The 27,150-nt window shown below is 43.4% G+C and overlaps 1 protein-coding gene across 1 annotated transcript in view; it reads left to right on the forward strand.

Moving 5' to 3' along the window:
- The first annotated feature begins 3,110 nt into the window (after nucleotides 1-3,110).
- Nucleotides 3,111-27,150, forward strand: part of DYNC1H1 (dynein cytoplasmic 1 heavy chain 1) — a 49,768-nt gene continuing 25,728 nt past the window's right edge. The window contains exons 1-31 of the mRNA XM_076345471.1: nucleotides 3,111-3,420; nucleotides 6,146-6,233; nucleotides 6,840-7,013; nucleotides 7,232-7,487; nucleotides 8,869-9,055; nucleotides 9,228-9,499; nucleotides 9,609-9,836; nucleotides 10,335-11,411; nucleotides 11,701-11,880; nucleotides 12,498-12,647; nucleotides 12,900-13,046; nucleotides 13,193-13,333; nucleotides 13,476-13,652; nucleotides 13,765-13,875; nucleotides 13,958-14,077; nucleotides 17,273-17,512; nucleotides 18,060-18,215; nucleotides 18,580-18,693; nucleotides 19,324-19,434; nucleotides 19,516-19,725; nucleotides 20,154-20,300; nucleotides 20,527-20,693; nucleotides 21,409-21,582; nucleotides 22,326-22,491; nucleotides 22,570-22,758; nucleotides 22,842-23,036; nucleotides 23,741-24,023; nucleotides 24,292-24,392; nucleotides 25,932-26,091; nucleotides 26,389-26,632; nucleotides 26,827-27,010. Of these exons, the coding sequence (XP_076201586.1) occupies nucleotides 3,150-3,420; nucleotides 6,146-6,233; nucleotides 6,840-7,013; nucleotides 7,232-7,487; nucleotides 8,869-9,055; nucleotides 9,228-9,499; nucleotides 9,609-9,836; nucleotides 10,335-11,411; nucleotides 11,701-11,880; nucleotides 12,498-12,647; nucleotides 12,900-13,046; nucleotides 13,193-13,333; nucleotides 13,476-13,652; nucleotides 13,765-13,875; nucleotides 13,958-14,077; nucleotides 17,273-17,512; nucleotides 18,060-18,215; nucleotides 18,580-18,693; nucleotides 19,324-19,434; nucleotides 19,516-19,725; nucleotides 20,154-20,300; nucleotides 20,527-20,693; nucleotides 21,409-21,582; nucleotides 22,326-22,491; nucleotides 22,570-22,758; nucleotides 22,842-23,036; nucleotides 23,741-24,023; nucleotides 24,292-24,392; nucleotides 25,932-26,091; nucleotides 26,389-26,632; nucleotides 26,827-27,010 (6,420 nt within the window). The 5' untranslated portion in view covers nucleotides 3,111-3,149. The remainder of the gene's footprint in view (nucleotides 3,421-6,145; nucleotides 6,234-6,839; nucleotides 7,014-7,231; nucleotides 7,488-8,868; nucleotides 9,056-9,227; nucleotides 9,500-9,608; nucleotides 9,837-10,334; nucleotides 11,412-11,700; nucleotides 11,881-12,497; nucleotides 12,648-12,899; nucleotides 13,047-13,192; nucleotides 13,334-13,475; nucleotides 13,653-13,764; nucleotides 13,876-13,957; nucleotides 14,078-17,272; nucleotides 17,513-18,059; nucleotides 18,216-18,579; nucleotides 18,694-19,323; nucleotides 19,435-19,515; nucleotides 19,726-20,153; nucleotides 20,301-20,526; nucleotides 20,694-21,408; nucleotides 21,583-22,325; nucleotides 22,492-22,569; nucleotides 22,759-22,841; nucleotides 23,037-23,740; nucleotides 24,024-24,291; nucleotides 24,393-25,931; nucleotides 26,092-26,388; nucleotides 26,633-26,826; nucleotides 27,011-27,150) is intronic.

A 27,150-nucleotide genomic window follows, 5' to 3' on the forward strand; every position in this document is an offset into this window, starting at 1 on the left:
CTCTGGCTGTAGAATTAGAGATGCAAGAGGATTAGAGATGGGAAAGCAAGTGATTTGCTGATTGTTGCTTGTTTGGGTGTTTTGCTTTGGTTTTGGTCTCAAATGCTACCAAATTATTATTAAATCTAGGAAAAAGACATCTTTTTTCTTTTTTTTTTTTTTTTCCCCTAAAGTTGTTTCTTTTATAACTTATGCAAAAGGTTTTCTTTCTACATATGTTGTATGGCATTTGCCAGGAGCAAATCTTGTCTGTCATGACAAGTCCTAGTTCTCATTCTGACTCTCTGAAATACTTGGTTTTAGTTAAATTATAGGGGAAATGTGTCATATTGGCAATCTTGCCTTTTGGATGGCTGATTTCAATGGCTCCTCGCATACCTGTGGGAAGGGCCGAGTCCTTTGTCTATCCAAGAAAAGGACATTCAGAATTAACTAGAGGTGGATCAAGGCAAACTATTTTTCACCCTGATTGAGCAAGCTAAGGCCTTTTCTCTTCATAGGCTTTAACTGAACAAATCTTGTGCAAAAAGCTAGTTTATCTTGTCTTTGCTTCTATTTCCTTTAACTTAATTTACATCTTCCTCCTGCCCCCTTTGGTACAGTAGATAAGGCTGAAGTGATTAAAGGAATACAAAGTGTCTTACCTGCACTGGCGTTTAGTTGCAAGTAGCCTAGCATTTAAATGTCAGAGTCCTAGACTTGTTCTTTATACCATAATGTCTTGTCGCACGTGGAGTATTTATGTTTTTAAAACCTACAGTAAGATGACACTTGTTGGGGTGTTTTGACCCTGCTTTCTCTGCAATTCAGCAGCAATGTATATAAAAAATTACTTGAATCCTTATTTTCTATCTGTCCTGCTTTCTTCTCTTTACTTCCTTACTTTACTTTCCTTATTCTTACTTTTTCCTGGCAACAATTTTACAGCAATGAAATATTGTATCTTGCTTTGTAAGCTACAAAAATTTTGTGACATTTTGGTGCAGCAGATGACAGCTGTTTTAGAAGAATGAGCATGCTAGCACTTGGAACCGTAGCTTGAGCTAACCTCCTAAGAGGTGCCAAGTTACACTCGAGACTTGTCTAGGTTGCTTAAGAGTATTATCAACACCCTTTTAACGAACATCCTGAAGGCCAGGATGTTAATTTAACCTGTGTTTTTTGGATGCTTGGCCTGTAGCGACATTATGTGGATAAGTAGATAATTGTCCCCCCGTTAGAAAGCAGTCAGGCAGGACCAGATATGGGGTAGCCTTGTGGAATTCAGACAGCCTAGCAAAGATGGCTCTTTTTTTCATATTAAATGTAATCCTAAAACGTAACCTGCATGTAGAAGAATGATAGGGTGTGAGCAAACTAGACTTGGGAAAATGGAAATAGGTAAGTGTTGTATTAAACACTATCTTAGTAACGATATTCTGTAAATAGAATCTACCACTATTTTTCTTCATCAAAACTAAAATTTACCTTTCTAATAAGATTTGGGGGGGTGGGTGTGAAAATTAAATGGTTTTAATCAGTTTTCAGTGAATCACCTCTGTCAGTTCTGGTGCTTGTGGTTGAAACTTGGTTGCTGAACAGAACATTTTCCTTCCAGACGAGAAGGTTTGAGATTTCTATTACTTAAGAAATCGGTGTTTTTTCAAAGTTAAACTGGACTCCTAAACCCCTTAGGAGCCTACTTGAGCATAGGCACGCTTTTTTCCAGGTAGAAACAGAGGAGCTGGCGTCCGTGGCTGGGCTTTCTGGATTCCTAGTATCCTAGGTGGGCATACACGCTTTAAGGCTGATTTACACTTAGGTAGTGGCTTACAGGTCAGGACTTCCTTTGTCAGGCAGGATATCCTACCCCAGCTTCCTTATTTCTTGTGCAATACATCTGAACAGATCCTGGGCGTGAGGGTCTTTGTACATTTGCCTGTGTATCCGCCTGAGGAAATGCATGTGGGGTTCGGAGGCAGTTTTCTATGATTTGTTTGCTTGATTTTCTTTTTTGGGCAACTTCCCCTTCTCCACCTCCATATGAACAAGAACTGGAGGTCACCCAACAGCCCCAGTGTACTTTTTGGGAGTCAGTGGAGTTGCTTTGGAACTTCACTTGACACCTCCCCTCTCCCAGGCACATCCAAATACCAGCCAGGACCAGGCGAGGGAGGGGACTAGTCTGGGCAAGGAGGAACAGGATTGTCCATCTCAGCGGCAGTGAGCTAAACTCATCTAATACCTTAGATCAGCCAAACTTACACACCGGGATATGGCAGGCACGTATGTGGCAGCTGTAAAAGAGCTTTAAGGATTTTTAAAAATGAAATGAGATTCTGAAGGAAAAGTCCCCTTCTCACCGCTGTGCTTTCAGTCCCTCCTGTGTCCTTTAAGTCCTATGCTTTTGGGAAACGGTCTCACAAAAGACTGGGATTAATGGTTCGGGTGCTGGATTCAGTAAACTGTAAGTAGCGCGGCTAGCTGGATGAGCTGGGTAAAGGGGTCGGGGGTTGCTCTTCAGTGAAGAGAAGCCGTGTCTCATGCGCCCCGGATGGTGACAAGCTGGCCGCTGCTTTCTTAATGGAAAAATGTCTTTTGTACCCCCTGTTCCTATGGCTTCTGGGTTTATTTTTCACGTGAAATAGACGTTTCTTCGGACAAATGAGCCCCGGGGCTGCTTTATCTTCCAGGTAACGGGGCGGCAGCAGCAGAACACGTCTCACCCGAGGTGTGCTGCCGGGTGCTGAGAGCGGGGGGGGGGGGCCCTTCCCTTTCCCTTGCCGCTCAGCTACCGCGCCCTCCTTCCAGAAGAAACTACTCGAGTAAAACACTTGTTCAATACGGGGGGTGGCGGGGTGAGGCGGGGAAGCGGCCGCTGCCCGGGCGGGGCTGCAGAGCGGCCGCGTTGCCGGGGAGGCACCGCCCTTTCCCCTCCGCGCTGCGGGGTCCCGGCCCGGATCCTGCCGCGCCGCCGGGAGGCTGGCGGCGGGCGGGCGGAGCCGCGCCGGGAGCGGGAGCCGCCCCCTCGGCGGGGGGCGTGGCGGACTGCCTTTCCCAGCCTCCCCCGCGGCGGAGAGGCGTCGTTTGCGGCGCGGCGGGCGGGCCAGTCCCGGGGCGGCGGCTGAGCGGGCGGAGCGCGGCGCGCCTGCCGGTGTCCCTGCCTCGGCATGTCCGACTCCGGCGGCGGTGGGGGCGGCGGCCCCGGCGGCGAGGAAGGCGGCATGGAGGTGTCGGGCTCGGCGGTGCAGAACGTGGCCGACGTGTCGGTGCTGCAGAAGCATCTGCGCAAGCTGGTGCCGCTGCTGCTGGAGGACGGCGGCGAAGCCCCGGCGGCGCTGGAGGCGGCGCTGGAGGAGAAGGGCGCCGTGGAGCATATGCGCAAGTTCCTCTCCGACCCGCAGGTCCACACGGTCCTGGTGGAGCGCTCCACCCTCAAAGGTGAGGCGAGAGCCGGGCGGCCGCCGCCGCGCTGTCAAAATGGCGGCGGCGCCCGCCGCTGCCTGTCTCGGGCCGCCGCCCTGCCGCGGGGTGGGAGGGGCGCGCCGCCGCGCTCCCCCGCCCGCCGCGGGGGCTGCGGGGACTCTCCGCCTCACGTACGGCCCCGGTCGGGGAGGCGACGGCCTGCCGCACTGCGGGTGCGGCCCGTCTCCGGGAGTGGAGAGCCGGGGAGAGGCGCGCCGCCGCCGCGCCTCTCCGCGGGGCTCGGTGTTACGCGAGGGCGGCGGCCGCGGCCGCAAGGGCCTGCATCAGCGGGCGGATCCCGCGCCGGCTGCCTCCGCCTGGCCCGACCTCCCCCGTTATTCGTTGTTCTCCGGGTCCGGGGCCTGAGCTGACGCTGCTCGGCGGTCGCGGGGGAGATGCGCGGCGGGGTCGTGGGCTGGATGTGGGCGCGGGTGCTTTGTGTGCTGCGACCGTGGCCTGTCCTGCTGGGAAAGGCACCGAAAGTGCTTCGTCAGTGGGCTGTAGGCATTTCCTACTGCGGCCTCCTTTCTGCTGGGGAAATGACCCGCTTCTTGGCAAGGCAGATAACCGGTCTAAAGCAGAACAAAAAAAGACCCCAGCACCCTGGAGGAAAAAAAAAAACCAAACCTGAATCGGCCTGTAAAAAGTGCTGTTCCATAATTAGCGAGACTCCGAAGTTGATAAATCAAGATGTAGACCTTGCAGTGTCTTTGTTTAGTTAGCAAAGCCTGGTGGCCATGCTGCTTGTAAACGGTTCTCAGAAGCCTCATCAAATGCTGCATTAAATACTGCAGCGAAGTTGACGCTCTGACTTGAGAAACATCTTTGTTATTTGCATGCTGCTGTTACTGACTCTGTTTATTTCAAAAATGACTTTTTCTTGTCAACAAATCTGTTGCTAAATAGGCACTTACTGTCACAGAATCCAGCCTAATGAACAATAATAAAATATAACTAGGCTTCATTAATAACACAGACTTTTACTATTAAACAGGGCCTACAGTCTGTATATGGCTACATGCCTGCCAGCCTGAGCTTGCAAAATTTTAATATTAAACTCCTGGATCTCTACTCCTAGTGTGCTGTTGGTTCAGCCCCACAGGTGTATATCAAATCTTCATATAGTCGTACTTCATGTTGCATTATTTAACATGTCAACAGCCACAGTGTAAGGGACTGGATATATGCCCTGCAGTTGCTGCACACTGAGGGAAATATGAAGAAGGTTCTTCCACTTGCTGTCTATTCACTGTGAACTTAAGATGTTGCTTAAAATATCCTATCTTTCTTTATCTTACACCTATTTCCGCTGATTATCCTCCTCCCTTTCCAAAGTTTGAGACTTCTTTTTCAGCAGGGATAACAGTAGAATTTTTTAGAGGGGAAAAAAAAGAACAACAGTCTTTATGAATTCATGATACAGTGCTTAACAAGATCTAAAGAAAACCCATTGGATGTTAATAGGCTATGCAGATAATTTCTAAATTTCTCTTATGTCAGGCTTGATGTTGGTTTTCCTTAGTTCGGTTTGGAAGTAATGAAAGATAGTGGTGATGAGTTAGCTCCAGGCTTGTCGCATAGATACTGTTATATATGTGTGGTTAAAACCAAATTGAGGCACTTGTTACATGTTTTAGAAGGTAAATATTAATTTACTATGGGCAGAAGGCATTTCCATCGATGTCTTCTGTTTAATAGCAGTTATTTGGGGAGAGTGGATTTTCTGATTGACAGCCGGTCTTCAAACGTGACAGATTCGGAACCTCTAGCAGCATATAAAGATCTTGCTTTCTCTGACGCTATTAAAAACAATATTAACTTGTGCATGGACTAGATAGTATGAAGTCAATTATTGATTACAAATACAACAAAACAGAAGCCATGTTTCTGAGTAACAAAAACTGCTATGTGGTATCGCCAGCTACACAGCCTGCCAACAGCTTTCATATGGGTTCCTGTGGTGTCTAGTGCAGTGTTGTTCTGTGACTGGGCTTCTGGTGCTTGGGATCATAAATGTGACACCCTGAGGCTGTATCTCCTATGAAGGGCCAAATGAAATCAGAGCAGGACGAGAGTCCACTGTAATGTGTCCCGTCAGAGTGTGTCCCCCAACAGGGAGTAACCTTCTGCACCGAAATCACTGCATTGCAGCACAACTGCCCGCATCCCCAGCAATTACATCATCTGTGATACGTGGGCTGTGGTAATGCCTGAGTACTTCCTATGGCTTGGGTTTTTGTTTTGCTGGGAGGTTTTTTTGTTCAGAGGCTTAATTTCCAAATCACTTTTAAAGAAAAAGTCTGAAAATACAAAGCAACCTATAAAAGAAAAAAGCAGCTGTTTAATGTTCTCAGTTAAATGTAGTTATCCTGATAGCATATCTCTACAAATAAATGCACATTCTGTATTGCAGAAGATTTCTCTCTGCTTCACAAGCAGAATGTGGGTTATAATTTGCTTGTTGTAATGTTTTATCCTTTTTTTTATAGAACCTAAAAAAGTTAGTAGGGTTGTGTTAAAAAACAATGAACCCACTCTGAATTTGAGGGATATTGCAAAGCTAAATTTAAGCTGTTTTGCATAATAAGTTGGTGTAGAAATTAAAGGGTAGAAAATAGTCTGGTAATAGCAGAAGATGGTTGAGAGAGAGTGGCAGATGCCTTAGAAATAAAATATTTCTTACATAGCATATCTTTTGCAGAGGATGTGGGAGATGAAGGAGAAGAGGAAAAAGAGTTCATTTCCTACAGTATCAGCACTGACATTCATTATGGAATAAAATCAAACAGGTGAGTTAGTAAAATAGATCTTGACATTTCTACCCTATGAATGCAAAACCTACACAAGCAGATTTACCTAGTTTACCGACAAATTTACTTCCAGTTTACCTAGTGCTTCATGTGGTGTTTTTATTCAGGTGGGGCAATAGCTTTTCAAGGTGGAGGCTCTGATAAAACAAGGGTGTGTCATGAGGCTGAAGGGAATGGACTTAGGACTTCTAGCTCTGAGGTTAAAGAAACAAAGTCTTATTAATTTGGCATACATGCAAATGTAACATACACACAACTTGGGTTCTTCGGTTATGTTTGACTCTTACATATTTGTCACTTACCTTAATGCATATTTGACTGTGAAGCTTTGCAAGATGTGTGCCTCTTTAGCGTGCTCATACTGCAAAGTCCTTATTGATAGCTAAGTTTGGCTGATTACTGAAGTATGAAGATGTATTTATTGTAAGACTTGTGTTCAAGTCTCTTAGAAGAAAGATTATAAAGTATGATGATGCAGGTTAGCATTTGACTCCTGTGACCTAAACTTGCAGTCAGATTAAAGCTATTCTAATCGTCACTTAAGTTTCAGATGTTTAGCTGGTAACTCTCTGCTCTGTTCTGCAGCCTGGCATTCATTAAGCGCACACCAGTGATTGATGCCGACAAACCAGTGTCTTCCCAACTGAGAGTGCTCACTCTCAGTGAAGATTCTCCGTATGAAACGTTACACTCTTTCATTAGCAATGCTGTTGCTCCCTTTTTCAAGTCCTATATCAGAGAATCTGGCAAAGCAGACAGGTAATTCAGTATAAATACTGCACTTCTCTGCTAATGAATTAAAGTAGGTGTTTAATGAAAAAAATAAGTGACTGTTCAAGGCAACTCGTGAAATTGTTTAAGCACACAGTTGCATATGATGGTGTTGCTGACTCTGGGGAAGTAGTTCAGATGGCTTAAATGTGTTGTGTATGGTTTTTGTTTTGGCTTCTTATATGGAAACATCTGTGCTTTTTTAGGGATGGAGATAAGATGGCTCCTTCAGTTGAGAAAAAGATTGCAGAACTTGAAATGGGCCTCTTGCATCTGCAGCAGAATATTGAAATTCCAGAGATTAGTCTGCCAATTCATGCAACCATTACTAATGTTGCCAAACAGTGTTATGAACGTGGAGAAAAACCAAAAGTTACAGATTTTGGTGAGAAGGCTGAGGATCCATTATTCCTCAATCAGCTACAATCTGGAGTCAACCGCTGGATTAGAGAGATACAAAAGGTAAAAAAAACCCCAACAAACAAGTACTAGACTATGTGATAAGAACTTCTATGTAGTACTGTGTATCTTCTTTACAGTTTAACTGGTAAAATACTGCTCCATGCAGGATACTCTGAAGATCTGAGACCAGTTTTCCGAGTCACCAGAGATGCTAGTCTAAATTAGACTAAGTCTAATTCTAGACTAGACTAAGCCTAGTCTAAATTTAGAGTCTAGTCTAAATTGTTCTGCAAGTAGCAGAACTTGTTGGTTTGTTTTGTTATTTCCCCAGGTGCATCCACTACCACTTCAGAACAGTTGCTCCAGTCCTATCTTGCAATCTCTTGTACTCCTGCCTGTTACTTTTCAAAAGAACTCTGCTGTTCTGCTGTCACTCAGCACCACACAGCCACTCACTCACCCTCCCCTCCCCCCCACCCCAGTGGGATGGGGGAGAGAATCAGAAGAGCAAAAGCAGGAAAACTTGTGGGTTGAGATAAGAACAGTTTAATACTTGAAATAATAGAAGAAGAAGAAGAAATTGTAATGGAAAGTAAAACAACAAAAGGGGGGGGGGGGGGGGGCGGGCGGGAAACAGGGAAAGGGAAAAATATTGATGCAGCCGCTCACCACCCACCGACCGATGCCCAGCTAGTCCTCGAGCAGCGATTGCTGCCCCCCGGCCAACTCCCCCCAGCTTATATACCGAGCATGACGTCACATGGTATGGAATATCCCTTTGGCCAGTTTGGGTCAGCTGTCCTGGCTGTGCCCCCTCCCAGCTTCTCGCTGGCAGGGCATGAGAAGCTGAAAAGTCCTTGACTAGTGTAAGCACTGCTTAGCAACAACTAAAACATCAGTGTGTTATCAGCATTATTCTCATCCTAAATCCAAAACACAGCACTGTACCAGCTACTAGCAAGAAAATTAACTCTATCCCAGCCAAAACCAGGACGCTCAGAAATAGCATCTCAGATACTACTCTGGCTTTTTTCCTCCATAGGCACAGTTAACACCTATTGCTCATGGAACAGTGGTGCCTTTTCTTACTCCAGAGCATAAAACATTTGTTTTCTTGCGTGGCTCATCTGTCATTAACCAGAATACAGACACTGATCAGGAAAGTGGACGGGTGACCTTTTTAGGCTATGCTGAAGGTATTACATGAAGGTCCTAAAACCAACCTCTAGGACCACTGGAGTTAAACTTTGACTCTTGTTGCACTGCAGTTCCTACGCTGCTCACAGAATGAGTGCCAAAACTGTCTGAGGTTGGATTATTAAAACCTAGTAGATGTTATGTGATTCAATTATATTTAGTAATAGAGGAAGTTTTTACAGTTGAAGCATATAAATTACATGCTTTTCTTCCTCCCCTCTCTTTCTCTCTATTTACTTTTAAGGTGACCAAATTAGATCGAGATCCTGCATCAGGCACTGCATTACAGGAGATAAGCTTCTGGTTAAATTTGGAGCGGGCTCTGTATCGCATTCAGGAAAAACGTGAAAGTCCAGAAGTTCTTCTGACGCTGGATATTCTAAAACATGGCAAACGTTTTCATGCAACTGTCAGCTTTGATACAGACACAGGTAAAACGTCTGTTCAATAAAATTTTTCACAAATGTCCTATGAAACTTTAAGCTGTTATGAAACTTGAACTTTGTGGTACAAAGAACAATGCTGTTTAGAGTAACCTTGGTCTAGTTAAAGCTACAGATTTGATTATATAGTTATATTCAAAATCTTTTATGTTACATTTAGGTCTAAAACAGGCTCTGGAAACTGTGAATGACTATAATCCACTGATGAAAGACTTTCCACTGAATGACTTGCTGTCTGCTACTGAGCTGGACAAAATAAGGCAGGCCCTTGTTGCAATATTTACCCATTTGAGAAAAATCAGAAACACAAAATACCCAATCCAAAGGGCATTGCGTTTAGTGGAGGCTATTTCAAGAGATCTGAGCTCTCAGCTACTTAAAGTGTTGGGAACCAGAAAACTGATGCATGTTGCCTACGAAGAATTTGAAAAGGTATGTTCATGGTTTTGGGATACTGGTGGCTGTATTTTTGCATTGAACAGTGACTTTCAGGAAGCATTTCATTTGGGAGCTGAAGTTCCTATTCTAAAACTCTCTTCAGGTAATGGTTGCATGCTTTGAAGTATTCCAAACCTGGGATGATGAATATGAGAAGCTCCAAGTTCTGCTGAGAGATATTGTGAAAAGAAAAAGGGAAGAGAACCTGAAGATGGTGTGGCGTATCAATCCTGCTCATAGGAAACTCCAAAGTCGTCTTGATCAAATGAGGAAATTCAGGCGTCAGCATGAGCAGCTGAGGGCAGTTATTGTGAGAGTCTTGCGACCTCAGGTAATATTCTTGGTCATTATCAGACAGCAAATCTGTGTGGCTTCTTCAAAAGTGTTCACTGTTGCTTTAAAAAGTTACCAACACAAAACTAATGTAACATTCAGTTTCGCTGTCTGCTTCCAAAAACAGTCTAGTTTTGAACCCTTGCTAATAGGCTTAGCTTTAATTCTGATGTACATCACATACTACCTGACCATGCTCATGTTAATAGACACAGCAAGTCCAGGCATAACATAGAGGAGATTAGCCAAGCTCATGTATTTACATGCTTATTAAACCACAGCGGAAAATGAGATTATACACAGTAGTGGAAGTTTGTAAAGTAACTGTGTTGCCCCATTCCTAGTGCAACTTAAATCTGAAACATGACTGAAAGTTTGTTAAGGATTTGATACTAATTTGTAGGGTTTTTGCAATGCTTGTTAGAACAGACTGTGTTTAGCTATTTGTAGGTAAATTTTGAAGCATCCAACTCACTAAACTGTGATTCTAATGCAGGTAACTGCTGTTGCCCAGCAAAATCAAGGAGAGGTACCTGAGCCACAGGATATGAAAGTAGCAGAAGTCCTTTTTGATGCTGCAGATGCTAATGCGATTGAAGAAGTCAATCTTGCTTATGAGAATGTTAAGGAAGTAGATGGGTTAGATGTTTCCAAAGAAGGTACAGAAGCCTGGGAGGCAGCAATGAAACGATACGATGAAAGAATTGATAGAGTTGAAACAAGAATAACTGCCCGTTTGAGAGACCAGCTTGGTACAGCAAAGAATGCCAACGAAATGTTCAGAATCTTCTCTCGGTTTAATGCCTTGTTTGTCAGACCTCACATTCGCGGTGCCATTCGTGAATATCAAACACAATTGATCCAACGTGTAAAAGATGATATTGAGTCTCTTCATGACAAATTTAAAGTACAATACCCACAGAGTCAAGCTTGTAAAATGAGTCATGTTCGTGACTTGCCTCCTGTGTCTGGGTCTATAATTTGGGCAAAACAGATTGACAGACAGCTCACTGCTTACATGAAGCGTGTTGAGGATGTCCTTGGCAAAGGTTGGGAGAACCATGTAGAAGGTCAGAAGCTAAAGCAGGATGGAGATAGCTTTCGCATGAAGCTCAACACTCAGGAGATCTTTGATGACTGGGCAAGAAAAGTTCAGCAACGCAATCTTGGTGTGTCTGGTCGTATTTTCACCATTGAAAGCACTCGTGTTAGAGGTCGATCTGGGAATGTCCTGAAACTGAAAGTCAACTTCCTCCCAGAAATAATTACACTTTCAAAAGAAGTCAGAAACCTGAAGTGGCTTGGTTTCCGTGTTCCACTAGCAATTGTCAACAAAGCTCACCAAGCAAACCAGCTCTATCCATTTGCTATTTCTCTCATTGAAAGTGTCCGTACATATGAACGAACATGTGAGAAAGTAGAAGAGCGTAATACTATCTCACTTCTGGTTGCTGGCTTGAAGAAAGAAGTGCAGGCTTTGATTGCAGAAGGAATTGCACTCGTGTGGGAATCGTACAAACTTGATCCGTATGTACAGCGCTTAGCCGAGACTGTCTTCAGTTTCCAGGAAAAGGTTTGTTTTATCTTTCAAATTCTGCAAAATTTTTACATTTATACTTCAGTAATGTGTGGTTAACCAAAAGTGGAATTGGACAGCTGATGACCTGTTCTGTAGCTCTTTTCGTTAAGTAGCTGATTGAGTTGGCACAAATTGGCCAGCTGAATGGATCTTTTAGTACTACTAAAATTGATAGACTTGCTGCATCCAGATAAAGAGAAGTGACTAACCATTACTGCGTAATTATTGTTGCCTCTATCTAACCTGTCAAACTAAACATCCTGTTTTTCCTAAACCATTTTAGGTGGATGATCTGCTCATTATTGAAGAGAAAATAGACTTGGAAGTGAGATCATTGGAAACATGCATGTATGATCACAAGACTTTCTCCGAAATCTTGAACAGAGTTCAGAAAGCTGTGGATGACTTAAATCTTCATTCATATTCAAATTTGCCAATCTGGGTCAATAAGTTGGATATGGAGGTAGGTGTGAGATCAAGGAGTAGTATGTATTTAGAGGAAACATTTTAATTGGGTGAAAAATGATTTTTTATTATACTCTTCATAGTCACCCAGGGAAAATTCTGTCTTCCCATTCTCTGAAAATTTCAGTGCATTTTTGGTATGCAGAAGGTGAAAGACCTGTTTGTTTTTAGCTGTTGACTTTTGGGATCAATTAATTCAAGGGAGTTTTGTCCTTTGAAGAAAAAACTCTGATACAGCTTGACTGCCTAGAAGGTGCTGGGGAGCAAGGTAGATAAAAGGTGGTAAAAATTTGCTATGCCAGTAGCAAAGACTCACTGCCTTCATATTGTTTGGTTCTGCCTGCTGAGTTAAGTTTCAGGGTATTGGACACTAGGCCAACTTCAAAGCAGTTAAAATGTTTTAATTCCATTAAAGTCCATGAGGACAGGAGAAGCTTTGAATTGGTATTCACTGAAAAAATTACCAAAACTTCTAAACCTCTTTAATGACTTAGTAAAGGAGCACTTGGTTCTTTGAGGCACCATAGTGTGCCTGGTGTCAGAATATATCGATAGTGGGGATCTTTATGCAGTGAATATGCAGCTATTTCCTCCAGTGTGGCTTATTTTCTTTAGATTGAGAGAATCCTGGGTGTTCGTTTGCAAGCTGGACTGAGGGCCTGGACCCAAGTTCTTCTTGGGCAAGCAGATGACAAAGCAGAAGTTGACATGGATACAGATGCTCCTCAAGTGAGCCATAAGCCCGGTGGCGAACCCAAGATCAAAGTAAGTTTTGTTGTGGGTTTTTTATGTGGTTTTTTAGCCTTACTGTAAATTACTTAATGCACGAATTATATCTGAGGCTTATATGGGAGATAAATATTTCTTCTGCATCTGGTTTTGGAGGAATACTTGCCTCTTCCCACTTAAGTCGAAGTTGATTTTTCAAAAATGTGTGCTACTTCTTGAAGTTCAGGATTCTTGTCTACATGTAGTAGTATCTGCTGGTAAAACTGAGTGTGTTTACTGTTTCTGCAGAACATTGTACATGAACTAAGAATAACCAACCAGGTGATATACTTGAATCCACCAATTGAAGAGTGTAGATACAAACTTTATCAAGAAATGTTTTCTTGGAAGATGGTAATCCTGTCGCTACCAAGAATTCAAAGTCAGAGATATCAGGTAAGTGTAATGAAGCTGTATCTAAGTCTGAGCAATTATTTTCACTTTGCAGTTAATTGTGCTCGATATATTAGTGTGTTGCTCTAGGACTGAATCTGAGTGCCCTAGAAATTCATGTATATCACATGTATAATTGTGGTTCTTAGGTCGGAGTGCATTATGAGCTGTCTGAGGAAGAGAAATTCTATCGTAACGCATTGACAAGGATGCCTGATGGCCCTGCGGCTCTGGAGGAGTCATACTCTGCTGTCATGGGAATTGTGACTGAAGTGGAGCAGTATGTCAAGGTAGGAGTCTGACACCATGTAATGCTACAGCTAAAATGAACATGGACTTTTCTCTCAGTTTTCCTGGGGGTTGGCGGGACACAAGTCTTTTGGAATATGCTGGAGAAGTTCTGAACATTTGTTTGTGAAATACCTCAATTAGGTTTGGCTGCAGTACCAGTGTCTGTGGGATATGCAGGCTGAAAACATATACAACCGTCTTGGAGAAGACCTGAATAAGTGGCAAGCCCTTTTAGTTCAGATAAGAAAGGCAAGAGGAACGTTTGACAATGCAGAAACCAGAAAGGAATTTGGACCTGTTGTCATAGACTATGGCAAGGTAAGAAATTCTAATTATTGTTTGTGATAAATGCATTAAATTTCAGAATGGGTGTATAACAGAAGATAGCAAGGCCAACAGATTACTATTATGTAACTTTATTCAATTGTAGGTACAATCAAAAGTGAACTTGAAGTATGACTCCTGGCACAAGGAAGTGCTCAGCAAATTTGGCCAAATGCTTGGTCAGAATATGACAGAGTTTCATTCACAAATTTCTAAGGTAAGACAAGTCCAAATTCCAGTTTTTCACTTTTAGATCAACTGTTCTAGACTTCTAAAACACTGATTTGTGCCCCAAACAGTCCCGTCAAGAACTGGAGCAGCATTCAGTGGACACTGCCAGCACATCAGATGCAGTGACGTTCATCACGTACGTGCAGTCCTTGAAACGTAAAATCAAGCAGTTTGAAAAGCAAGTTGAGGTATGTTGTCTTGCTAATCATTCTTACTTCTGGAAATGTCAGGCTTAGCTCTTAAGATGCAGCTTAGAATCATAGAATCATTAAGGTTGGAAAAGACCTCCGAGATCATCGAGTCCAACCGTCAACCCAACACCACCATGCCCACTAAACCATGTCCCTAAGCGCCTCATCTACACGTCTTTTAAATACCTCAAGGGATGGGGACTCAACCACTTCCCTGGGCAGCCTGTTCCAATGTTTAACCACTCTTTCAGCAAAGAAATTTTTCCTCGTGTCCAATCTAAACCTCCCCTGGCGCAACTTGAGGCCATTTCCTCTCGTCCTATCCCTAGTTACTTGGGAGAAGAGACCGACCCCCACCTCGCTACAACCTCCTTTCAGGTAGTTGTAGAGAGCGATGAGGTCTCCCCTCAGCCTCCTTTTCTCCAGGCTAAACAACCCCAGTTCCCTCAGCCGCTCCTCATAAGACTTGTTCTCCAGACCCCTCACCAGCCTCGTTGCCCTTCTCTGGACACGCTCCAGCACCTCGACGTCCTTCTTGTAGTGAGGGGCCCAAAACTGAACACAGTATTCGAGGTGTGGCCTCACCAGGGCCGAGTACAGGGGCACGATCACTTCCCTACTCCTGCTGGCCACACTATTTCTGATACAGGCCAGGATGCCATTGGCCTTGGCCGCCTGGGCACACTGCCGGCTCATGTTCAGCCGGCTGTCGACCAACACCCCCAGGTTCTTTTCCGCCAGGCAGCTTTCCATCCACTCTTCCCCAAGCCTGTAGCGCTGCATGGGGTTGTTGTGGCTGAAGTGCAGGACCCGGCACTTGGCCTTGTTGAACCTCATACAGTTGGCCTGGGCCCATCGATCCAGCCTGTCCAGGTCCCTCTGCAGAGCCTTCCTACCCTCGAGCAGATCAACACTCCCGCCCAACTTGGTGTCGTCTGCAAACTTACTGAGGGTGCACTCGATCCCCTCGCCCAGATCATTGATAAAGATATTGAACAAGACCGGCCCCAAAACTGAGCCCTGGGGAACACCGCTCGTGACCAGCCACCAACTGGATTTAACTCCATTCACCACAACTCTCTGGGCCCGGCCGTCCAGCCAGTTTTTGACCCAGCGCAGAGTACACCTGTCTAAGCTGTGAGCCGCCAGCTTCTCTAGGAGAATGCTGTGGGAGACGGTGTCAAAGGCCTTACTGAAGTCCAGGTAGACCACATCCACAGCCTTTCCCTCATCCACTAGGCGGGTCACCTGGTCATAGAAGGAGATCAGGTTGGTCAAGCAGGACCTGCCTCTCATGAACCCGTGCTGGCTGGGCCTGATCCCCTGGTTGTCCCGCTCATGCTTTGTGAGCGCCCTCAAGATGAACCGCTCCATAATCTTCCCCGGCACCGAGGTCAGGCTGACAGGCCTGTAGTTCCCCGGATCCTCCTTCCGGCCCTTCTTGTAGATGGGCGTCACACTGGCAAGCCTCCAGTTGTCTGGGACCTCCGCTGTTAACCAGGACTGCTGATAAATGATGGAGAGTGGCTTGGCGAGCTCCTCCGCCAGCTCCCTCAGCACTCTCGGGTGGATCTCATCCGGCCCCATAGACTTGTGAGTGTGCAGGTGGCGTAGCAGGTCATTGACTGCTTCCTCTTGGATTATGGGGGGTTTGTCCTGCTCACCGTCCCTGTCTTCCAGCTCAGGGGGCTGAGTACCCTGAGGATAACTGGTCTGCCTGTTAAAGACTGAGGCAAAGAAGGCATTAAATACCTCAGCCTTTTCCTCATCTTTGGTGACAATGTTCCCCCCCACATCCAATAAAGGATGGAGATTCTCCTTGGCTCTCTTCTTGTCATTAATATATTTGTAAAAACATTTTTTGTTGTCTTTAACGACAGCGGCCAGATTGCGTTCTAGCTGGGCTTTTGCCTTTCTCATTTCCTCTCTGCATGACCTAATGAGATCCCTGTACTCTTCTTGACTCGCCTGCCCCTTCTTCCACAAGCGGTAAACTCTCCTTTTTTTCTTGAGTCCCAGCAAGAGCTCCCCGTTCAGCCAGGCCAGTTGTCTTCCCCGCCCATTCTTCTTACGGCGTACAGGGACAGCCTGCTCCTGCGCCTTTAAGACTTTCTTCTTGAAGATCGTCCAGCCTTCCTGGACCCCTTTGCCCTTCAGGACTGTCTCCCAAGAGACTCTCTCAACCAGCGTCCTGAACAGGCCAAAGTCTGCCCTCCGGAAGTCCATGGTTGCGGTTTTGCTGCCCCCCCTCCTTACTTCACCAAGAATGGAGAATTCTATCATTTCATGGTCGCTAAGCCCAAGACGGCCTCCGACCACCACATCTCCCACCAGTCCTTCTCTGTTTGTAGACAGCAGGTCGAGCGAGGCACCTCCCCTGGTAGGCTCACTTACCAGCTGTGTCAGGAAGTTGTCTTCCACACACTCCAGGAACCTCCTAGACTGCTTCCTCTCTGCCGTGTTGTATTTCCAGCAGACGTCCGGGAAGTTGAAGTCCCCCACGAGAACAAGGGCTAGCGATTGTGAGACTTCTGCCAGCCGCTTGTAGAACGCTTCATCCGTCCCTTCATCCTGGTTGGGTGGACTATAACAGACTCCCAGCAGGATATCTGCCTTGTTGGCCTTCCCCCTCATCCTCACCCATAAACACTCAACTGTATCATCATCACAGTCGTTGAGCTCTATACAATCGAAACACTCCCTAACATTCAGGGCCACCCCACCGCCTCTCCTTCCTCGCCTGTCCCTTCTGAAGAGTCTATAGCCATCCATTGCAGCACTCCAATCATGAGTCACCCCACCATGTTTCTGTGATGGTGACTAAGTCATATCTATCCCACTGCACAATGGCTTCCAGCTCCTCCTGTTTGCCGCCCGTGCTGCGTGCGTTGGTGTAGATGCACTTGAGCTGGGCTATCGATTTCGCCCCCAGCATCGGCATGCCACCCCTAGGCTCGTCTCTAGTGAGCCTGGTTTTATCCCCTTCCCCCTTTGAACCTAGTTTAAAGCCCTCTCAATGAGCCCTGCCATGAGCTTTATGATATTCAAGGTCTTTTGAGAACAGACTTGAACTTCATGTCCTGAGGAATCCTGTGAAAATTCTATAGTGAGTGCTTGTTAATATGTGGAGTATTTAGCCTCGTGACTTAAGTTATTTTCATCTTTTTAACTTACAACCACTGTCTCTTGTAGCTTTATCGCAATGGTCAGCGCTTGCTTGAGAAACAAAGGTTCCAGTTTCCATCCTCTTGGCTGTACATTGACAACATTGAAGGAGAATGGGGTGCTTTTAATGACATCATGCGTAGAAAGGATTCTGCCATTCAACAACAAGTAGCAAATTTGCAGATGAAGATAGTTCAAGAGGATCGTGCAGTGGAGAGCCGAACAACTGACTTGCTAACAGACTGGGAGAAAACAAAGCCAGTGACAGTAAGTAGTGATGATTAATGCTTATTCAGCATATGAGGTAGATTTCTGCATTCAATAAGGAGTAGGCAGTTTATTTTTATGCTTTTTTCAGTTTTTCATTTTAGATGATGATAAAAGTCTTTTTGAGGGTTCTATCATAACTTGCCAATGTGTTGATTTGGGGGGAAGGGGGGTGGCAGAGGGAAATTTACCCTTAAAATGTAGGCCTCTGTTAGGTGCAAAAGGCAAGACAACTTCAGTTCCTAGCAAATCTTTGGCTGCAACAAGGGATATGTCAGAGGCAAGCCTGTAGGAGGATTTGGAAGCAAGCTGGTTTTTTGCCTTCCCCCCCCCCCCCCCCCCCCCAAGTGATATTTAGTAAAGCCAAAAATTGCATGTAAAAGTGGGATGAGACTTATTGTGGATTAGTATGTAGCTTTATTGTCAGCAAACTGGAAATGGAAAAATAATGAGACAAACCCAACATTTAGTATTTAGTCCTTGCTTTTAACTTGGCTTCAACTTGATTGTAGGATTTTTGGATTAATGTATTCCATGCAAACTTTAGGGAAACCTGCGTCCAGAAGAGGCTCTTCAAGCTCTTACCATTTACGAAGGAAAATTCGGTAGGCTGAAGGATGATCGTGAGAAGTGTGCGAAGGCCAAGGAAGCTCTGGAACTAACGGATACGGGACTACTCAGTGGCAGTGAAGAGCGTGTCCAGGTACAACCTGCTCACACAACTTCTTGTCAGTTTCAGATAAAAACGTTTCCATTCCATCTCTCCCTTAGGAGAGTGACTTGTAGCCTGTGATGTACTAGTGTCAAGACACAATCTCCACACTCGTTCAGTTCTAGCCTTAAGAGATTGTCTGTGATCTCTTCCTTGACTTATTCTCGTGAAGCTATTATGTGACCTGAGATGCAAAAATCTCATCTGGGTCACTTGCTATTGCAGTTCTGTTGAATTGGCGAGCTATCTGAAGGTTTTTGACATGTTAAAAGTATTCTGTTTAACTCCCCCATACTAATGACTTTTTGAAGAAATTAAGAATAACTGCTGATGTTTGATACATTCTTTACTATAGGTAGCCCTTGAAGAGTTGCAGGATCTCAAAGGCGTCTGGTCTGAACTCTCTAAGGTCTGGGAACAGATTGATCAAATGAAAGAACAGCCCTGGGTTTCAGTACAGCCTCGCAAGGTACTTCACTTCTGTATACATGAACAATGTCGCTACCACAAGTATATGCAAATTAGGAATTAGACCTCTTGAGATAGACATGCTGAATTGTCACGTTCCAGATTGTTTTCAGCGTTTAGGTACCTTTTTCAGTATCTTGTGAGCATGTTTCTTCTCATGCTAAGCTAAAAAAAAAAAAATCAGAGGCTTTGTCACAACGTAAGTAATTTTGCAGGGGATTTATGCAATTCCAGTAGTTTTGAAATTGAGATTGGACTGCACCTACAGGGAAGAAACTGTGCTGTTTTTAAATAGGCTGTTGGACCTTGTTAGGGAAACTTCATTATATGGTTGGATGAACAGCATCAGTTTTAGTTCAATGCTTAGGAGGCAGAGAGTGGTAGGAACACTAAGCCATAAACTGCCTGTGACAATATTATGTCATAAATGTTAATTGGACCAATAAAATTACATTCCCAGCTACAGCGTAACCACATCTTATGCAAATATGTATAACACTAAAAGAGCTGTACTGTCGATTATCTCATTAGCGAGAGGTTTCTGTAAAACTATATAGACGACTCTAAACTTGTACAACAATGTGCACAGCACTTGCAGAGAAAGATTTCATTGCTTTTATGTTACTGACAGCTTCGACAAAACTTAGATGGTCTGCTAAACCAACTGAAAAACTTTCCTGCCCGCTTGCGACAGTATGCCTCCTATGAGTATGTTCAGAGACTTCTGAAGGGCTACATGAAGGTAAGTTAATACTCATTTCTAAAACGCATGTATTTTATAGTTCAAGTTCAAGGATGTAACTTGCTTTCTTGTCTTCTGTAGATAAACATGCTAGTTATTGAACTGAAATCCGAGGCACTTAAAGATCGTCACTGGAAACAGCTGATGAAAAGGCTTCACGTTAACTGGGTTGTCTCAGAATTGACCCTGGGTCAGATCTGGGATGTCGATTTACAGAGAAATGAAGCAATTGTCAAAGATGTACTGCTCGTGGCTCAGGGAGAGATGGCTTTGGAAGAGTTCTTGAAACAGGCTAGTATCAGCTCTTGTATGCATGCATGTAATAGCAAATCAAAGGCTTGCTGACGCTTGTGTAGTAAACTTGTCAATCTAAGCTGTTGATACAAGTGCTGAGACTCCATGGAACACTCTGTTTTGGGGAACAGCTTAAAGCTATGTAAGCTTCCTCTGATGAAACTTGCATTATTTGGGAAAAGCAGTCCTTGATAATGACTGCAAAGACCCCACCTTAAGTTTTACCTAACTGCATCATATTCTCCCCCACCTTAAGTTTTACCTAACTGCATCATATTCTCAATATTTTTAGCAAAAGCTTGAGCATATACCCAGAATCCTTGGGTAAAAAAAGTAAAATCTGATTACTGTAATGCATTTCTACTTTGTAACTATGTTAGAGCAGAAATGATTGATGTCATGTCTTAAACATTTTTTTTCTTCAGATAAGAGAAGTGTGGAACACTTACGAACTGGACTTGGTCAATTACCAGAACAAATGTCGTTTGATTCGTGGATGGGATGACCTTTTCAACAAAGTAAAAGAGCACATTAACAGTGTGTCCGCTATGAAGCTATCGCCATACTACAAGGTAAAATGGAGAACAAAGCTAAAGAATCTTCATTTAGTTCTGCCTTCCCCTCTTGTTTAGTTTATATATTTGTCAAGAGAGACTATAGTCACTATTTAAGTTGACAGACAATTAATTGCATATGCATACTTTGTAACTCTCAAACAACTTGTTTCCACTAATAATTATTAGCAGTCAAACTCCTGATACTATTAAAATGAATATTAATGCAGTGTTTAAACTTTAGGTGTTTGAGGAAGATGCCCTTAGCTGGGAAGATAAGCTGAACCGTATCATGGCACTCTTTGATGTCTGGATAGATGTCCAAAGGCGATGGGTCTACCTGGAGGGTATCTTTACTGGTAGTGCAGACATCAAGCACTTGCTGCCTGTGGAGACCCAGCGGTTCCAGAGGTAACTTTTTAATTGCTTTGTTCTTTTTCTTGCCTCCCTTGGAACACCATGTGGCCAGGCCTGCAACTTCATGACTTCAGTGTAGCACTCTCTAAGTTGAAATACTGACTGTATTCTTACCTGGTCCAGCTGGATTACAGCCCTGCTGTAGACATAACTTCATCAAGCAAACAAATATGGCAAGAGGTGCATGTAGACAACTATGACAGAAAAAGGTTTGTGATAAACAGGCTGATGTACGATTTTTAGAAGATGATTGGGATTCAGGTGGTTTTTCGTGCTAGTTCCAGTCAGCTACCTCAAGGATTTTTCTGGCATTGTGGCTGCAAGAAGCAGGCTGACTTCTGTTGCCACAGCCTTCAGTCTAACCCTTGAAACGTCATTTTCTTCCTCTGCTTTAAGTTGCTCTGGTCATCCTTATTCATTCCACACACTTCCAGTCAGATCAAAGAATCAGATTTATGCATCTCTTCGGGAAATGAAGAAAAGTAAACCTTCAGCAGTGGAATTGATGGATTGAACATTGCAAAGTAATTAGATTTTGTTGTTGTGGGCTTGAGGTAGATGAAGAGCTATTTTGGGAATTTAGCCTTGTGTTCCCTAGGGCAGCCGCAACAATTAGAGAGGCAGTGGTCATTTAGAGACAAATAAGTTCGGTGTTCTGCAGGCCTGTGGTTACTGAGTTTGCACTAATGTACTGTTACTTTACTTGCAGCATCAGCACTGAATTTTTGGCACTCATGAAAAAAGTGTCCAAATCTCCACTTGTGATGGATGTTCTTAACATTCAAGGTGTGCAGAGGTCATTAGAGAGACTGGCAGACTTGCTCGGGAAGATACAGAAGGCGCTTGGAGAATACTTGGAAAGGGAGAGATCTTCTTTCCCTCGGTAAAAAGTTGACTTTAGTTGACTCTTGAAGTAAAGTAATTTGATGTTTCTGTGCAGGAATTGGTGTACTGTTCTGCAAAGCCTCTGCCAATTTTTATGTATTGCATATATATAAGATGTTACGACCATTTAAATTTGCATTGTCTAAATGCAGAATTCAGTTACAGCTACTTCTCAGGAGGAGGGACTAAAACTTCCCTTACTTGCTCATCTGTGACTGGTTGTAGGATTCAGATATTGCTTAAGGAACCATTGCAGCTGATTTCTGTAAACTTACAGGTTCTCTTTTGAACTGCTTAATTCTGGCATTTGATTGAAGGACAGTGTCTAAACTGTCACAATCCAGTATTTAAGTCACTGGTTCTGACTTACCTCTAGTCCTCAACTAGTTTGTCACTTAGCATGAGAGAGTAAGGGTGAAGGAGGTACTGAGTGGGAGTTCTCCCTGCCTAATAGACTTAATTCAATCCTAAGCTCTACTGTGAGTATTGCAGGGATGGATAGGTAAAGAAAACAATCCACAGTATGGAGCATATATACACTTTTGCATAGTACAGACCACATGAACTGAGACTTAATCTTAGAACTGAAGTATTTCTAGCAAATTTATGGTTTGTGTACTCTTGCGGTGTTGGGGAAATGAGTGTCAATTACTCCTGTATAGTGGCCATCTATGAAGCATAAATAAATTTAAAAGTGATAGTTGGAGTTCTGATATAGATCTAATTTTATGTAATTACTAGGTTTTATTTTGTTGGTGATGAAGACTTGCTTGAAATCATTGGAAACAGCAAAAATGTTGCTAAGCTGCAGAAACACTTCAAGAAGATGTTTGCTGGTGTTTCTAGCATTATTCTCAATGAAGATAATTCTGTGGTTCTTGGTATATCCTCACGTGAAGGAGAGGAGGTATAGCTGCAGTGTTTCTTTTTAAATAAAATTCTGAAAGTAAGTGAACATGGGCTGACTTAAACCTAATTCTTGCAGGTGCTGTTCAAAACACCTGTCTCCATCACAGAACATCCCAAGATCAATGAGTGGCTCACTCTTGTTGAAAAAGAAATGAGAGTGACCCTTGCGAAATTGCTTGCAGAATCAGTTACTGAAGTAGAAATCTTTGGAAAAGCAACTTCAATTGATCCAGCAGTCTACATCTCTTGGATTGACAAATACCAGGTATCACTATGGAACACTTAAGCATACTGCAGCTTGGTTACTTCAGTGAGGAAAACTATCTGATGAGGATTTTTGTTACACAGGCTCAGCTTGTTGTCCTGTCAGCCCAGATTGCGTGGTCTGAGAATGTTGAGTCAGCCCTCAATGGTATGGGTGGAGTTGGAGACAACAGCCCTCTCCACTCTGTGCTAGCTAATGTTGAGGTCACACTCAATGTCCTGGCAGACTCTGTGCTGATGGAGCAGCCACCTCTTCGCAGAAGGAAACTGGAACACTTGGTAAGTACAAACCTCCTTTCCTCTTCTGGGTTTGCAGATGAGGATTTTTAAAAGTTTAATGAAAAGATTGATTAGTCTAAGACTTATTTTTCCTCTAGGAAAAAGTTTCATGCAATTTAAGCAACTACAGGATCAGGGCTTGATGTAGGTGGTGGTAGTTTTTCACTCTAGTCAGCTTAATGTATCATAGCATATTATAGACTAGCTCACTGAATTGGTCTTCAAACTAGCTCTTTCAAATATCGAAGTTACTGATTTCTTCGTTCAAATGTAAAATATCTCCTTAAGCTGCTTATTATTGTAATTGTTATATGCTTTTGTTTGTAGGTAAAGATTGACGGGGGGACAAGTTATCCCATCCTGGGTTATTTCTATAGATTTTTAGAGGGCAATATCTGGTCTGTTTTAGGAGTACCTGCCTTCATAGTTTCTGGCAAGTAAAATATCTAGTTCAGCAGTGTAATGGATTAACAGACTAACTGGATCAGAGCGCTTTGCTGAAAGCTAGGGAAGTCCTTAACAAGAGCAGTCAACATTGTTAGTTTTGTCTTTGTAACAACAGATTTTAAGGCAGAGACTATTGGTAGGTCATGATTTCTAAGTGATGGCAATTTACTGTGCTAATTTGAGAAGCTGTAGGATTCCTGGCTTTATTAGCAATGGCTTGGTATTGCTGTGGTCTAAGGAGTTATTTCATTCTCCAGATCACCGAGTTGGTACACCAGAGAGATGTTACAAGATCACTGATCAAAAGCAAGATCGACAACTCCAAATCCTTTGAGTGGCTCAGCCAAATGCGATTCTACTTTGACCCAAAACAGACAGATGTGTTGCAACAGCTCTCCATTCAGATGGCAAATGCCAAATTCAACTATGGTTTTGAGTACCTGGGTGTTCAGGATAAGCTAGTACAGACTCCTCTTACTGACCGCTGTTACCTGACAATGACACAAGCCTTGGAGGCAAGACTTGGAGGATCACCATTTGGTAAGTTTGTACTGAAGTACAATAAAAACTTGAGACAAGTATATAAACTTGTCTCTCTAATATATAGCTTTAATGTGAACATGCAGGACGCTTATAACTAAGATACTGAAGACAAAACAGTCTTTTGGGGGAAGTTGTAACAGTTTTAGGTTTCACTGAATCCTCTTGTCAAGGACCATCAGAATCGGCATTCTGGCAGATTACATGAGTAGGCGGTGGTACCTCAGATGAGAAACACTAAAACATGTCTGTCCCGCTTCAAAAATAGGTCCTGCTGGTACTGGTAAAACAGAATCTGTTAAGGCTCTTGGACATCAGCTTGGCCGCTTTGTGTTGGTTTTCAACTGCGATGAAACATTTGACTTCCAGGTAAGCTGTTTGATTAAAAAAATGTAGTCTCTGTTAACAAGCAATAGGAATCTCTTCAGAACTCTGAAACAGCCAGCAGTGTTTATTTTCAAGGTGATTATCTATAAGTCTTAACTGAGCCAGTATCTGTGGATCATATAGATGCTCTGTAACAAAAAATGCCTAAAGCAAAAGTGGGGCAGAACATTGGGGGTGGGGTTCTGTTTTTCTAGAACAGATAGTTCTATAGCAGCAAATGGAGGGAAAGGAAGAGGAAGTACGGGACGGGGGCTTAAGACTGGCTTTAGGAAAGTAACTTAAACTGGTTAGTTTGCATTGATAGTACTGGTTTAATGGAGAACAGATGAGAGTATGAGACTGCCAAAATAGCTGTACTATTACCAAATTATTCTTTGTGACATAACTGTGGAGTTTGCCTCAGCATGTGAAAGATTCTTCAAAACTAAGAAAATTTACCTAGGTATTTCAAAATTAATGACGCCTTCAAACTGAGAACCAGATGAAATGCCTCTGTAAACTGTAACACAGCAAATGTCTCAAAATAAAAGCCTCGGTCAGGTGTATATATAAAAAACAATATAAAACATGGACAAGGAATCACGATACTTCATGGACTCTGCCAGGTTGCCCATCTGTTTCGTTTTTTTTTTTTCCTGTACAGCTGTATTTTGATCAGACCAGGGGTCCATTTAGTCAGCATTTGGCCTGTAGTGGTGACTGTAAGAAAATAGCTGAGGAGCAGTAAGATCACAGATAGTGCATGATACTCCTTCCTTGCCCCCAGTCCCCTTCCTGCCTCTCACAGTTGTGAGGATCAGGAGGTCCCAAGCTGAAATGGGTAACTCTATTCATACTCCAGTGAACGTTTCTGCAGGTACTCGTTTCTCCCCTTAAATCCACATGCACACTTGCTTCTATAGCATTCTCTACCAAAGAGTTCCACTGCATTATTATGCACTTTATGAAGGAGCACCTTCTTTTGTCTTTTTTTTAATGATTCCTTAATTCTTGTAGTGGAAAAGACAGTGAAGTTGATTCCTATTCATCCTAAACCAGTGGCTTTTAGACCTCCGTCATATTCCTTCATGTTGCCTTTTGCGGAATCCTACCTTAAAGGTTGTTCTTTAGGTGGAAGCGTTATCATACTCTGGCCATCCAGTTTGCTCTTCTGAAATGTTTTGTAATTCTAGCGTCCTCCTTGCGATAAAGGACTAGAACTGCACCTGGTATTAATAGTATCAGCAAACAAAACATTATGCAGTGGACTTACCTTGGCTGTTTTGTGAATACACAGCAGTACAGTATGTGGTAATAGGAAGCTATGATCATCTTCTCTGATTCTATGAAACAGTGAACATCTGAAAGTCAGTTAGAACCCTTTTTTAACTCTTACAGTACTACAAAGATGGTAACCTACATATAAATACAGCTTCTTTCTGCCTTGGATGCATTGTATAAAGTGCTCTTCTCTGCTCCCTTTGCCTATGCATAGGCAAGAATGATCATGCAACTTCAGTGAATTTTCCCTTCTACGTGCAGGCAATGGGACGCATCTTTGTGGGACTTTGCCAAGTGGGTGCATGGGGCTGCTTTGACGAGTTCAACAGACTGGAGGAGCGTATGCTCTCTGCTGTTTCACAGCAAGTTCAGTGCATCCAGGAAGCCTTGCGAGAGCATTCCAACCCCAACTATGACAAGAGTACGTAATTGTTCATTCCTAATATTGTTGTACAGCATCTCTAATGTCCTTCATGCTGTTTTGTTGCTCAGTTACATTTCTCCCAAACAATCCAAGGAGGAAGCCACTTCCTATCAAAACTTAAAAACTTGAAGTAACTTTCAGCTGGTAGAAATTTGTATTTGAGTATTTGAGTTGCAGTACTAGAGGACCTGCTGTCCATTACTGTAGGAAACTAAAATAGAATAAAGTATGACTTGTGTTCTCAGGGTGATTGATCACTGACTCAGGTGTAACTAAATGCTCTCTCTTTTTCAGCTGCAACACCTATTACTTGTGAGCTGCTGAACAAACAAGTCAAAGTGAGCCCTGACATGGCTATCTTCATCACCATGAATCCTGGCTATGCAGGCAGATCAAATCTCCCTGACAATTTGAAGAAGTTGTTCCGTAGCTTGGCAATGACAAAACCAGACCGTCAGTTGATTGCCCAGGTCATGTTGTACTCCCAAGGTTTCCGTACAGCTGAAGTGCTTGCCAATAAGATAGTACCATTCTTCAAGTGAGTAACAAGTTTGGCTTCAATCAGTAAAAATAGAGCTTATTGTTCAAAGCTATAATGTTCTTTGCAACTCACTAAGCACGTTGTGCAGCAGTCGTTTCAAGCAATCGTTTCAAGTAAACAATGACATTTACTGAGTGTTGTGTTGGTCCCTATTGAGAATTAAATTGTATTTTGTCTCTTTTGCTTCTTAGGCTTTGTGATGAACAGCTGTCCTCCCAAAGTCACTATGATTTTGGCTTGAGAGCACTGAAGAGTGTGCTAGTTAGTGCAGGTAATGTGAAGAGGGAGAGGATTCAGAAGATAAAGCGGGAGAAAGAAGAGCGTGGTGAAGTTGTTGATGAGGGAGAAATCGCCGAGAACTTACCAGAACAAGAGGTAATGTGCAGTGTAAACAGGGTGGTAAACACACCCTGCAGTGTTTACCATTTAGTAATTTTTGCTTTGCCGTGCAAGCAAAGTAATCTTAGTTACAAAAGGTGGTAATTTGATAGCTTAGAAGCACCAAGTTAAACATG

Source organism: Aptenodytes patagonicus, chromosome 7 (genome assembly GCF_965638725.1).
Source record: "Aptenodytes patagonicus chromosome 7, bAptPat1.pri.cur, whole genome shotgun sequence".
NCBI lineage: Eukaryota > Metazoa > Chordata > Aves > Sphenisciformes > Spheniscidae > Aptenodytes > Aptenodytes patagonicus.